This window comes from Dipodomys merriami, unplaced genomic scaffold (genome assembly GCF_024711535.1).
Source record: "Dipodomys merriami isolate MVZ:Mamm:240054 unplaced genomic scaffold, mDipMer1.0.p SCAF_19, whole genome shotgun sequence".
Taxonomy (NCBI): domain Eukaryota; kingdom Metazoa; phylum Chordata; class Mammalia; order Rodentia; family Heteromyidae; genus Dipodomys; species Dipodomys merriami.
In genome coordinates, this window is record NW_027203270.1 from 1,258,088 (window position 1) to 1,270,000 (window position 11,913).

The 11,913-nt window shown below is 41.0% G+C and overlaps 1 protein-coding gene across 3 annotated transcripts in view; it reads right to left on the reverse strand.

The window, feature by feature from the left end:
- The window catches only part of Dnah9 (dynein axonemal heavy chain 9), a 343,799-nt gene that overhangs the window by 248,117 nt on the left and 83,769 nt on the right, over positions 1-11,913 (reverse strand). For all 3 annotated transcript variants that reach the window (XM_070026946.1, XM_070026945.1, XM_070026947.1), the window contains 3 exons: positions 11,030-11,252; positions 10,234-10,400; positions 1,229-2,099 (listed from right to left, as the gene is read on the reverse strand). In XM_070026946.1, the coding sequence (XP_069883047.1) occupies positions 1,229-2,099; positions 10,234-10,400; positions 11,030-11,252 (1,261 nt within the window). The remainder of the gene's footprint in view (positions 1-1,228; positions 2,100-10,233; positions 10,401-11,029; positions 11,253-11,913) is intronic.

Consider the following 11,913-nt stretch of genomic DNA (forward strand, 5'->3'; position numbering starts at 1 on the left):
ATTTTAAATATATAAATATATTTAGAAAGTAAAATAAACATGATAGATATTCAAAGTCACCCAGCAGGGTGACTACAGGAAAGATAAATCTTATAAATTAACAAAGTAAAGATGAATGAATTATTTATCCATTAAGGAAAAAATATATAGTTAAGAGCAAATGCTGACGGGGATAAAAGAAATCCCTACTGCACAGTTTTTGTAGGAATATAAACTGTTGCAACCACTATAGAAGGCTGTTTGGAGTTTCCTCAAAAAAAAAGTAGAACTACCTTACTCTCCAGGGATATCACTCTTGAGCATTTATCCAAAAGATTACAAATCAGGAAACACACTTGCACACCCATGTTCATTGTTGCACTATTTACCATAGCGAAGTTATGGAAAGAATTCAGATGCCCCTCAATGGAAGAATGGACAAAGACACATAGATAGATAGACAGGCAGACAGACAGACAGATATCTCATATAGCAAACACAGGAGAGGTAGACAGGCAGGCAGACAGACAGATACCTCATATACTAAACACAGGTTTTCTCTCATATGTGGAAGCTAGATCTAAATTCTAAACAAAAATATATACAGGATCATATGCATATATATGTGTGTATTATATGTGTATTATATACACATATATATTATGTATATGTATTATATATGTGTATTATATACACAAGGGAGGATTATAATGGTGTAACTCCTTTGGACAACTATTTGTAGTTTAGCAAAATAACTAGCAGGAAGCTGAAACATATCTTGTTTGTTGGGAAGGGAGTTAGGTCAAGGGAAAGGAGGGCAGACAAATGGAGAAATTAAGTGTGGATGAATACAGTCATAATATTAAATGTACATATGTGAACCAGATGAGTAGACTGTGTTGGTATAGATGTGAGAGAATGGTAGAAGAGGTGACATTGATCAAGATGTATTGTATTCATAAAATGACATGTTGAATTGAAACTCTTAATGAAATATCACATAAAAAGAAAGAAAGTGAAACAAAAGATCAGATCACATCTTTTCTTTCATCAGCTCAGCTAAAGGCAGACTGATTGGTGTGCATTTCATCTCCTGGTTTTTCCTCTGGTCTTTGAATGGTGGGGCAGGTTAGTGTGTGTGGACCTGCTCTGAAGAAAAGCCAAAGCAGGGAGGCAGAAAAGGAAGGTCTGAGGTGATTTTCCCTCAGCCCAGATTAGAAAAATGACAGGATTCCTTTAGTAAAGTTACCTGGGGTAGCTGAGCCCGGATGTCTTCGGATCCTATGAATATACTTTCCAGGTGAGACCAGGTTTGCTGCACCTCAAACCAGATAGAGATGACTGCATCTGCTGTGGACAGCTTCTTCTGCCAGCTTGACACTTCCTCCAAGAAGAAAGCAATGTACTTGGACATCATCAAGTTCTGGAGTTGGACTTGATTGTCCTCTAGAACCTCAATGAGGTCCTCGTCAGACCGCAGCAAGGGGACATTGGTCCGCAGGTGGGGTTCATACTGGAATTCCATGCCCGCCCAGGTGGTCTGCAGCTCCTTTAAGGTCTTCTCCATATCCATCTCTTTCACCGCTCTGTCCACGATGCCACGGACCTCATCTTCGAAGCGGTGCAGCTGGAGCTGCAAGAGGTGGGCCAAGGTGGTGTCATGGTCCATGGTGAAGCTCACGCCTGTGGCCTGCATCAGCTGCTTCCAGTGCCGCTCTCGGATGGCTGGGTTCTGCAACTCAGCCACTGCCCTCAGGGAGGTGAGCGTGTTCAGCACGGTGCTTTCCAGACCTGAGAAGGCATCCCAACCTCTCACCTCTTTGTCAAGGTTGCGGATGTGCCGGGCAAACCGTTTACACTCCACATCCATGACTTCCACGTTGATATCCCTCCACAGCATCCTCTCCCAAGCATGGATACTAGAGGTGACCATTCCGATGGTGTCCCAGAGCTCCTTCAGCTGGCACACCTCCTTCTTGCACTGCTTCAGCTGCTTGTAGTCGGGAACACTGACCTCAAACAAGCTGGCAGACTCAGAAATGGAGGCCATGGTAGATTCCATGTGTTGGATCTCCAAGTGCCAGACATCCAGCATCTGATGAGGGTTGATGCTATCAAACCTACAAAACATGATGTGTTTCCTTGGTTAGTGTGATGCACAGGGCTCTAGTACTAGAGTTGCCAAGGTAATGGCTGGCAAAATTTTCTGAATGCGTAGTATTCCAGGAAATTGCAGTGACTTTCATCATTGTTGCTAATCCTGGGAAGGAAAGGTATGTGAGAATAGCGGGAGTGGGGTTAGCATTGGAGAAAGAGCAATGCAAGAGGAATATCATACTTGGAACTTTCAGATATGAGGAAGTAATAAAACTATTCATTTTGTTACTGAGGCCCCTCCCCCACTGATTCTATTCTTCGCTTGGCCATTGGCCTCTGCAGGATCACTTAAACACAAAAATAGCATTGTCATTTTCTTGTAGAAGCTGGAAAGCCAAAGCTCCTGCCAGATGGAGAAGTGGCTAACCTGGCCTGCTCTGGTACCTCTCCTTTTAGGCCACGACTCTCCATCTTGGTTGTGATGTGAGGATCTTCTGGGAGCTTTCAAAGATTTCCTAGGCCCAATCTGCTTCACTACCTAAGTCAGATTCATTGGGGATGGGATCCAGAAACAGTATTTTTCAAACTTTCCTGCTGGTTCTGACATGCCAGAGTGGTGTTGTTCATGGGGAAGCGCACACTAGTGTCCTGTATCAGCCTCAGTTAGGTGATGGTGCCTCAACTCGGAGAAGGAAAATTGGTGGTCATGGAGAGAAGTACAAAGGCCTTCCAGGGCTCAGATTACCTCCAGCCACCATCTCATCTCCTTAATTCCCTCCACCAAAACTGTCCTGCATCTACTCCATCTGTCAACTTACACCCTTTGCTGACCAGTTGTGGCCTCCGTCTTAATTCTGCATCTAGTTCTGTACTTCAGTTGGCTATGTCCTATATCTAGATTTACAGCTTTAGTTCCTTTCTGCATTCCTTTGCTTTCTATGCCTAAGGTGCACATCCATTTGAAGAGGACTCCTGAACTTGTAAATGTTCATACTTTACCTTATCCTTCACAAGACATGTATTCCTGATATAGCTTTTCTCCCAACTCAAGAAGCCCCCATGCAAAGCAGCTCACGTGGCCAGGTATCAGTTCCTTGCTGAGGGGCACTTAGGATCCAAGTTTCAAAGAGGGTCTGACTTTCTTCCTAATCTCCCTTTATTCTCCTCCCCATTCCCAAGCTCAGGTTTCCTTGTCTCTGCGTACATAGAGGGCCAGATATTGGGGATACCATGACTTAAGGGAGGATAGTATGTTCTTCTAAAACCTGAGCCAAGGTATCATGGGGTTCCTCATTCAAGGGAAAGTTGAGAGGAAATGAATGACTGGAGAATCGGCTCTTTCTTTCTCACTACAGTGTGTTCATGTCCATATGTGTGTGTAATGTATCTGTGCCAGTGTCTGTTGATAAGATAAAGAAGGTAGGGAAGAAGGAAGAAAATGACTTGCAAACTCCTGCCCCCTTTTTCAATTGTCTTTAGAAATATTTGACTTTTCAATAAGAAAGTAATCCTAATAAGAGTCCTTTACCTGAATTGCTTACCACTTACTCCTAATTACCATGCAACATAAGAACAGTTGTGCATATTATTAAATTTGTGTCAGATTAACTTTGATGCTTATGGTGTTTGATTCCTGTTTGTTCCATCTAGATTATTTTGGGCTTGTGGGCTATGATTGTAGATCTACATCTCAAGAGAGTGACCAGGATGTCAGTGCTGATTTTCAGCTCCTAGGTATTTCAGAATAGTGCACCAGTTTTGAATTTTCAGAGGTGAAGAAAACATACTGTATGTTGGTGAAGAGGTTGTTCCTGTTGGAGGAGTGGGAAGTGGGGACTAGACAGAACTAGTGGCTGAGCATCTAAGAAGGGTCCCCAACCAAGCATGAGTGATTCTTCTATTTTTCATTTGCAGACTATTGGTGCAGATAGACACAGTCCCTCAGTTGTTAGTACAATTATAAGATCTATAAAATTTAGATAAATTCATAATGCTCACATCCTGTATAATTTATGAATGGAGTGTCACTCTGGAATGACTGATTAGATAAGATCTGAGCTATTAAATTATTTGAAGGGTACACAGAAGATAATAAATTTGAACTAACCATTCTTTCCTTACCACATACGAATGCTCTTAAACTAATGTTGGTTCTTTAAATATTTGTAGAAGGTGAGCATTTGTCAAGCCTATTCCCAACTTTCCTCACTCTGTGCTATAGTTTTTGTTTGTTTTAAATGTGCGGATAGTCATTTCCTAGATCTAAGCATGCCTAAAAACTAGTTTGGCCTATTCTGTGAGGGAACCTCTAGCCATGAGAGCATGTAGCTCTATTATCATGAGTGGTGGTTATGAGCCCACACTTGTATAAACCTAGCATTTGGGAGGTTAAGGAAGAAGAATTAAGAATTCAAGAGTTCATACCCACAAGAAGCAACCAACTACCAGAATGAAAACATAATTGTAGGAAAAACTTGCCAGAATGCTCATAAACCTATTTCATGATGTACCTAATAAAACATGAAGCATTTCTCCAAATGCAGGGGGGGATGATAGTACAGGTCTAAACCAGAAAGCCATAGGAGGGAAACAGGGTGTAATGAGTCTTTAGAATTGAAATAATAATGCAGAGTATTTTAATATGAATGAGTTGTCTGGGAAGTCAGCATGAATAACACTTTAATTAAGAGAAATGGAAATATAGTGCTCATGTGCACGATTGTGGCGAAAATGATTGATTCAGGCTTCACTCAAACATGAGCATTGGAAGAGAGAGAAGAGTAAAAGATTTTTATTGGTTCTTGGGAAGCTAGCCAGGGGTAAATGTTAACCCCAGTCCCATAGCTGTATACAGGATGAAGCATGGCACATCTCAGCAGGACACCCACAGGAATGTGACAGTGTGTCTGACCTTGAACTTGTGATTGCCAGTCCTTCATGTCCTATTTCTGTCTCGGGACACAGTGGGACGATGATATCTATTTATTTGTCTAAGCTGGAAGATGGGAAATCACCCAAGACTATCCTTGCTCATCTCTCCTCTTCAGTCAGTCCTGCTTATGATCTCTCCTAAATCTCTCTCAGATTTCCTGTTTTCTCCATTATCTATGCCACTGTGTTGCTAGGTTGCACCAGGGCTCTTCTGGTTGAAACCTGGTGTGGAGTCTGTCTCATTCCATTATGTTGGTCGTGGGATTTATATCATAGATTGGTCCCCAACTTATGAGAGTTTAATTTTGGGGTTTCTGACCTTATGATGGTGTCAAAGCATAGAACCTGTATTTAAAATGTGAGTTTTGATTTTTATCTCAGGCAAGCAAAAGACATGCAGTTTGATACTCTCTATGGTGCTGGGCAGTGGGCCTAGAAAACCACGCATGGGAATCATAAGGAGAAACAACCAATGTTCCTTCCCCATCATGCTGTGATGCTGAGTTATGGTAGGTTATAACCATTAAATGCATTTTTTGACATGATAGTTTCAATTTATAGCAGACATCGGGATGGAACCCCATTGTGAGGCAGGGAACACGCGTGTACTCTTCCCATTCTTAGTGGTTGACCATTGTCAAACTGGGCCCCTTGGACCTCTCTATTTCCCTCACATACTTCTCCATTCCAGCTGTGCGTGCCTGTAGTTCTGTAGCTGTTTCTTGCATTCTCAGATTTGTGGCTTTTCCTATGTGTTGTTTACTTTGCCCAGAATCTCCTTGCTTGCCATTCTTAATGTTCTCTTTTTTTTCAAAAAAATTCTTCTTAATCCCAAAAAGGTCTTATTTGCCATCGACTCAAGTACCATCTTCTCCCAGGATACATGAGCTGCCTCAGTTAATGATGGCACCTGGTGCATTCTTATTATTCAATTCTGAAATAGTCTGTGAGGCTATAGTAAGTTCTTGAAGTCAGAGAGAATCCTAGCACCCACATCATTAGTTTTTGTTGTTGTGTTGTTCTGTTTTTTTTTTTATTAATTCCATTGTAAAAACCACATCCAAATTTGCCTTATAGAAACAAAATCATGTGAATGAATCAGGTGAGCTGGAAGATCAGGACCAAACCTGAAGGAGTGACTTAATGTAGGCTATTAATATGTATCTGGAAGGCTTAAGGAGGAATCCTACTATTTCTTTTTTCCTCCAGATTTTAAAGAGAAAATAGACACTAGGCAAACAAGACCAAAGTCCTTTTTTTTCTCTTTTATCTGCTGCAGTGAGTCACATGGAAGGCCTTGCTTTATCAGTTGTCATAGAACAGCTCCTCATAGAGGATTCTTCAAGAAGTCTCTCACATCTGTTCATGGAGTCTGACTCAAATGAAAATACTCGTGATCTCCATTGAGCTAGATGTTGGAGGGACAGATTGTTTTCAATAAGAAATACCTGGATTTACTTGGTCTTAGTGTGGGTAAGTGGGTAAGAGAAGTACTGATTCTGGAACCATTTCTTAGGGTCAGGAAGATGGTCCTCAAGGTCAAAGACTGAACAAGGCGATAGCTGCCAGCAGTGTGGAACATTCCTATCACTCAGGGAGGGAAATTAGTCACCAATTTTAAGAGTTGCAGAAGGTCCTTAAACATGGGTGTGATAGTTCGGCCAATTATTACAAAGTGTGCTAACTCAGCTAGAACTATTTTGAAAACTGAGAGTTAAGGACTAAAGGAGGAAGAAAAGTTTTGACTTGGACATGAAGAGGGAACCTGAATCCAGGGAACCTGAATCCAAAAGACCTGACTTCACATAGTACCTGTCAGACAGTAAGAGCCTAATGAGACACTCATTTTCTTTTCCTTCTTCCAAGACAAGATCATTAGAAGAGCTTAATCTGTGAGATCTAATCAGGAGCAGAAATTTTATTCACAGAGTGATGCTTCAGGGTTTGCAATTTAGAAATTCCTAAATGATCTAAAAGTGAAAGATCTAGCACATACTCAGCAGCTACAAATTTTAAACATTCTATCTCTCTCTCTGTCTTTCTCTCTCTCTCTTTTTTTTCTCTCTCTCTCTCACATACACACACCCCACACACAGTAAAAAAGAACAAAACAAAAATGCATGAGTTGCCATCCTTTAAGATTCCCTTTAGGAATAAATTCATGATTCTGCTCTAATCCTGATGGTTTTCATGACAAGAAAAGAAATATATCAAAATTACAGTACATTGGTTTCCCCCACTGCTGTGAGCAGTTCTTTTCAAAGCATTCTCTTCCAATGATTCATCTGCATGTCAAATTAACAGATGTGAATTTGGAAAACCCAGCTAAGAGTAGCAATATCCTCACAGCCAGCAGATACAAGGGCTAAGAAAAAATGAATGCAGCTATCAGATAAAAGTAAAATAACAGCTGATTGATACACATACAAAAATGACAAGAGATCAGGTTCTTAACAGACACACAAAAAATGTACCGATGTTGATCCCTTTCATGCAGTCTCAAAAGTCTTTCCATGAAGACATTTCTTCTAGCATCTGTAGAATTCTTTTGAAAATTTTTGAGACAGCTGATGCTGTCAGCCACTAAGATAATTTTTTTATGGCTGCTGTTATTGATGTAGTTGTGATTAACACAGCAGTTTGAGAAACCACCTCCCTCATTAGTGTTGGCTCTGCATGAACAGCATTCAATTTTGAAAATTCAATTGCATGACCAAAGGAGAGTAAAAAGGATAATCCCTAGACTCTAAAGAATAATTCCCAAGGGAGGCACACAAATGTTTTTGAGCAACAGTTGTTCTACTGGAATGAGGTGATCATTTCCAGGATACAGTCCTTTGGAGTTCTATGTCTTGGACAATTGCTTAAGAGGAAACTAGTTATTGTCCTTTAGGGCAGTAGGATAGAGGTTTTCAAACTTAGCTGCATGTAGAATCAGTTGGGAGGCTTCATACAATATTCATGCAAGAGTCTCCAGATGTAGTTGATCTTCAGGACAGGCAAAATATTGGAAGGTTTAAATGCTCCTCTAGGTGATTCTAACGTGCAAACAAGTGGTGACACCCTGTTTAGAGTTGCATGCTTTACAAATATTTATTGCTGGCTATGAGGGACTTGAACTCACAACCTGGTACTGTCCCTGAGCTTCTTTTGCTCAATTGCATTTGCACAACTCCATTTCTGGATTTTTGGTAATTTATTGGAGATAAGAATCTTACAGACTTTCCTGCCCAAGCAGGCTTTAAACTATAAACCTTAGGTCTCAGCCTCCTAAGTAGTTAGAATTACAAGTATGAGCCACCAGGGCCTGGCACATGATTATTTATTTATTTATTCATTCATTCATTCATTTTTTTCTTTTTCTTTTTCATCGTCATCATGGGACTTGAACTCTGGGCCTGGGCACAGTCCCTCAGCTCTTCAGCTCAAGGCAAGTGCTCTACCGCTTGAACCACAGTGCCACTTCTGGTTTTCTGGTGGTTAATTGGAGATAAGCATCTCATGGTCTTTCCTGCCCAGGCTGGTTTTGAATTGCAGTTCTCAGATCTCAGCTTCCTGAGCAGCTAGGATTACAGGTGTGAGCCACTGACACCAGGCCCATATATTATATTTTATATATACTTTATATACCTCTCCTTCCTTGCCTTTTTACATACTCATTTGTTCTTTGGTAGATCCAAAGATAATGTTCAGAAGCTTGGAAGACAGAGACTGTTGAGTGAATGACAAGAGTAGACCCTTACAGAGGGTAAAAGAAGGAGGGAGTAGGGAGAGATTAGTTGTCACATTCAAAATCACAGCTAGATAGATAGAATACAGCCTGGTGTCTTGCTACACAGAAAGGTGATTTGTGGGTAACAATATTGTAAAATATAATTTAAACAAGCTCAAAGAGAGGATTTTGCATTTTTTTATCATAAAGGGATGATAAATGTTTGGGATGATGGATAACTTCAATATCCTCTGTTGATCATTGCACAAAGCATAAAAGTACCACAATATCATACCATACCCCACAAAGATGAGCAATTATTATCTGTCAATTAAAATAAATCATAAAAAAATAAAAAGAATAGGCCATGGATGTGTGCCAGGTTGGAAGACTAGTCATTCCAGGGTGCTGGAAGGAACAGAGAAGCATGTCTGAACATGAGGCTTTCAGTGTAAAGTCCAGAACAATCTACTGGATGGTGGCTCAACATTTTACAAGCATAGTGCTAAATAATTCTCTCAAATCCTTTTTACAATCAATGAGGTAAATGTGATTATCTATATAAGTAACACATTGTAAACTAGGCATAGATACTAGATTTGAAGTGAGATCCAGGCAACCTCAACCTATTATCCACGTACTTAGTCCTGACAACAAATTTGCATGTGTTTTTGTTTGTTTTATTGTTTTACTACTTCTTATGACTTTGAGAGTATAAGAGCACTTCATCCCTTACATAGAACATTCTACATTTGGGGAGATCTACGTCTGTCTGTCCCAAACTATAGAGGGATCACATGAAGAAAACTCAGTTCTGGGAAGCAGAATACAGACTAGAGTGGCTGGAGGAAGGGGAGGAAACCCAGCCATTCAGAACCAGCTTGTTCTCCTGCATGGAGCCCTGGATCTAGGCAGTGCTGGAAGCAGAGGCCTGCCAGACTTCTCTACCCTTCCCTTTGCCCCACTGGAAACCTCTGGGAGTGAAACCCCGTGTGCAGGAGTTGGAGCCATGTGAGTAATTTTTTCTTGCTTTGTTTATGAAAAGACTTACAAGACCCAGTAGAGAAGTGTCTGATGATTGATTACCAAGCCCGGAGAAAGCCCCTCCCCCCTCAGTAAACCTTCACTTCAATGCTTGCTTTAAGCTACCAAAATACCTCCCAGCATGACTGAAAAAAAAATGTTATTGACCACTTTCAGCCAAAAGGGAAGAAGTCTGTGAGAACTCAAAATGCTAAAGGTTTAGAAAAATCCTAGCATTCTGCCACATAAAATCTTCTCACAAACTTGGAAACCAAAGCAACTCGTAAATATTTCTTTAAAGACAAGGTATTTTGTACAATCTTTGATCATCTCACGTAAGTCATAATAGGATGCATTATTAGCACCATGCTCTAAACCAAGGAACTACACCGAAGACTTTGAGACCGTCTTCCACTGCTCAAAGAATACGGTAGAGAATTCAACCAAAAGACCCTCAGTGATTGCCATTTATGGTTACCTAGGGGCCATACCTGAAGGGGGCATCTCTGTGGAACCTTTCCTGGAATTGATGCTGCTCCACATCGAAGGCAGTGCACCTCTGGCGGAGGAGGGTCACTTCATTAGCCTGCAGCGGGGCCACCTGCTGCCTCACAGTGATGGCCATCTTTTTCACATTGGTCCATTTCTCTGGCAGCTCCTGCAAAGGAGACTTCGGTGTCATCACACCCACAGGGCTCCCCTTCTCCCAGACCAGGAGGCTGGGTATCATCTAGCTGCCTTCATCTACACTGTAGAATCATACTAGAATGTACCAGGGTTATTTGCTCATTCTCAACATCATCCCCAAACTCTTCCTCAACGTATCTCTCTGGATGCCTGTTCTTTCCAATCCCACCTACTTCTAACTCAACACTAACCTTACTCTTGCCTTTAACTTATAACCCATTAGCCCTTCCTGTTTTCTATATTCTGTAGGACCGCTTTGTTATTTTATTCTTTGGTGCCCCTTCTGTGCTTTTAGATTATCTTTATATCACTCTGGCCACATTGTTCCCTCAAATCCAAGCGCTATCTTATTTCTGGTTCTTGGGGGAAAAATATTTTCATCTTTATTGGTTCTATATATCCCCAGCATACCTTTTTTTTTCCTTTATTGAGTTTCCAGAAAATACTTGATGTTATCCATGCACCATACACTGTAGTTCCAAAACCTGGATGTGTATCCCCACCAGGTCCTTTTTTCTATTTCCTGCAACCCACCTCACTCCACTCAGAAAGGCTAAAGCTCTCCTACATATTTTGTACAGAATACACAAGTGTACTGACCTCTAGCTGCTTAAACACAGCTTCTGGTAATTCTTGTTCATAGTTCTTCAGCAATTCAATAGTTTGCTTTAAGGGCTCAAACATATCATCAGTGCTGTTCTGCCTTTCTTTAAGGGCCATAAGGTGGCCCATGATGTCAACCAATCCTTGGAAATCTCCTTGTTTGACTTTTGTGAGCAAGCCTTTCTCACTACTTTTTATGAAGACTTCAAGGTCAGCCAGGCTAACAAACATAAACATAAGGATCCAGTCACTTTACATTCCTCCTAAGGAATTTTGTACTTATTTCCCCCCCCCAAAAGCAGCTATAATTACTGAAAGCATTCTATGTATATGGCACCCAGCATAGACTATGCATTAATGCTATCTAATATGACTTTTTTAATCAGTGAGAAAGTCATAGGACTTATGGACTGAGACTGTCCCCATAGGGGATATGGATAACTGTTGAAATGGTAATCAATTTATAGATTAGTGACTAGTTCTCCATCAACAGTGACTTCCAAGGTTTTACCATTTCACTATGGATACACAAGATGTTATCATTTGGGAAGCCTACATTATTTATTTATATTGCCTTTGTAATTTTTTTATTGTAAAAATACTGTACAGAGGAGTTACAATTACATGGGCAAGATAATGAGTACATTTCTTATCAAGCATTGTAGCCTCCTCCTTTGTTTCCTCTTCCCATCCCTTCCCATCCTCCCCCCCTCCCTGTCCCCCACCAAATCCTCCCCGCCCTCCCCCCACGTCCCCCCCCGCCCCGCCCCGCACGAAAGTTGTAAAGTTCGTTTTCGACATAAAGACTTGTACATCTCCTTGTTGCAATGGGTCCACCTGGATTCCTATTTAAACTATTTGTTTTTCCCCTTCCCCTCCAC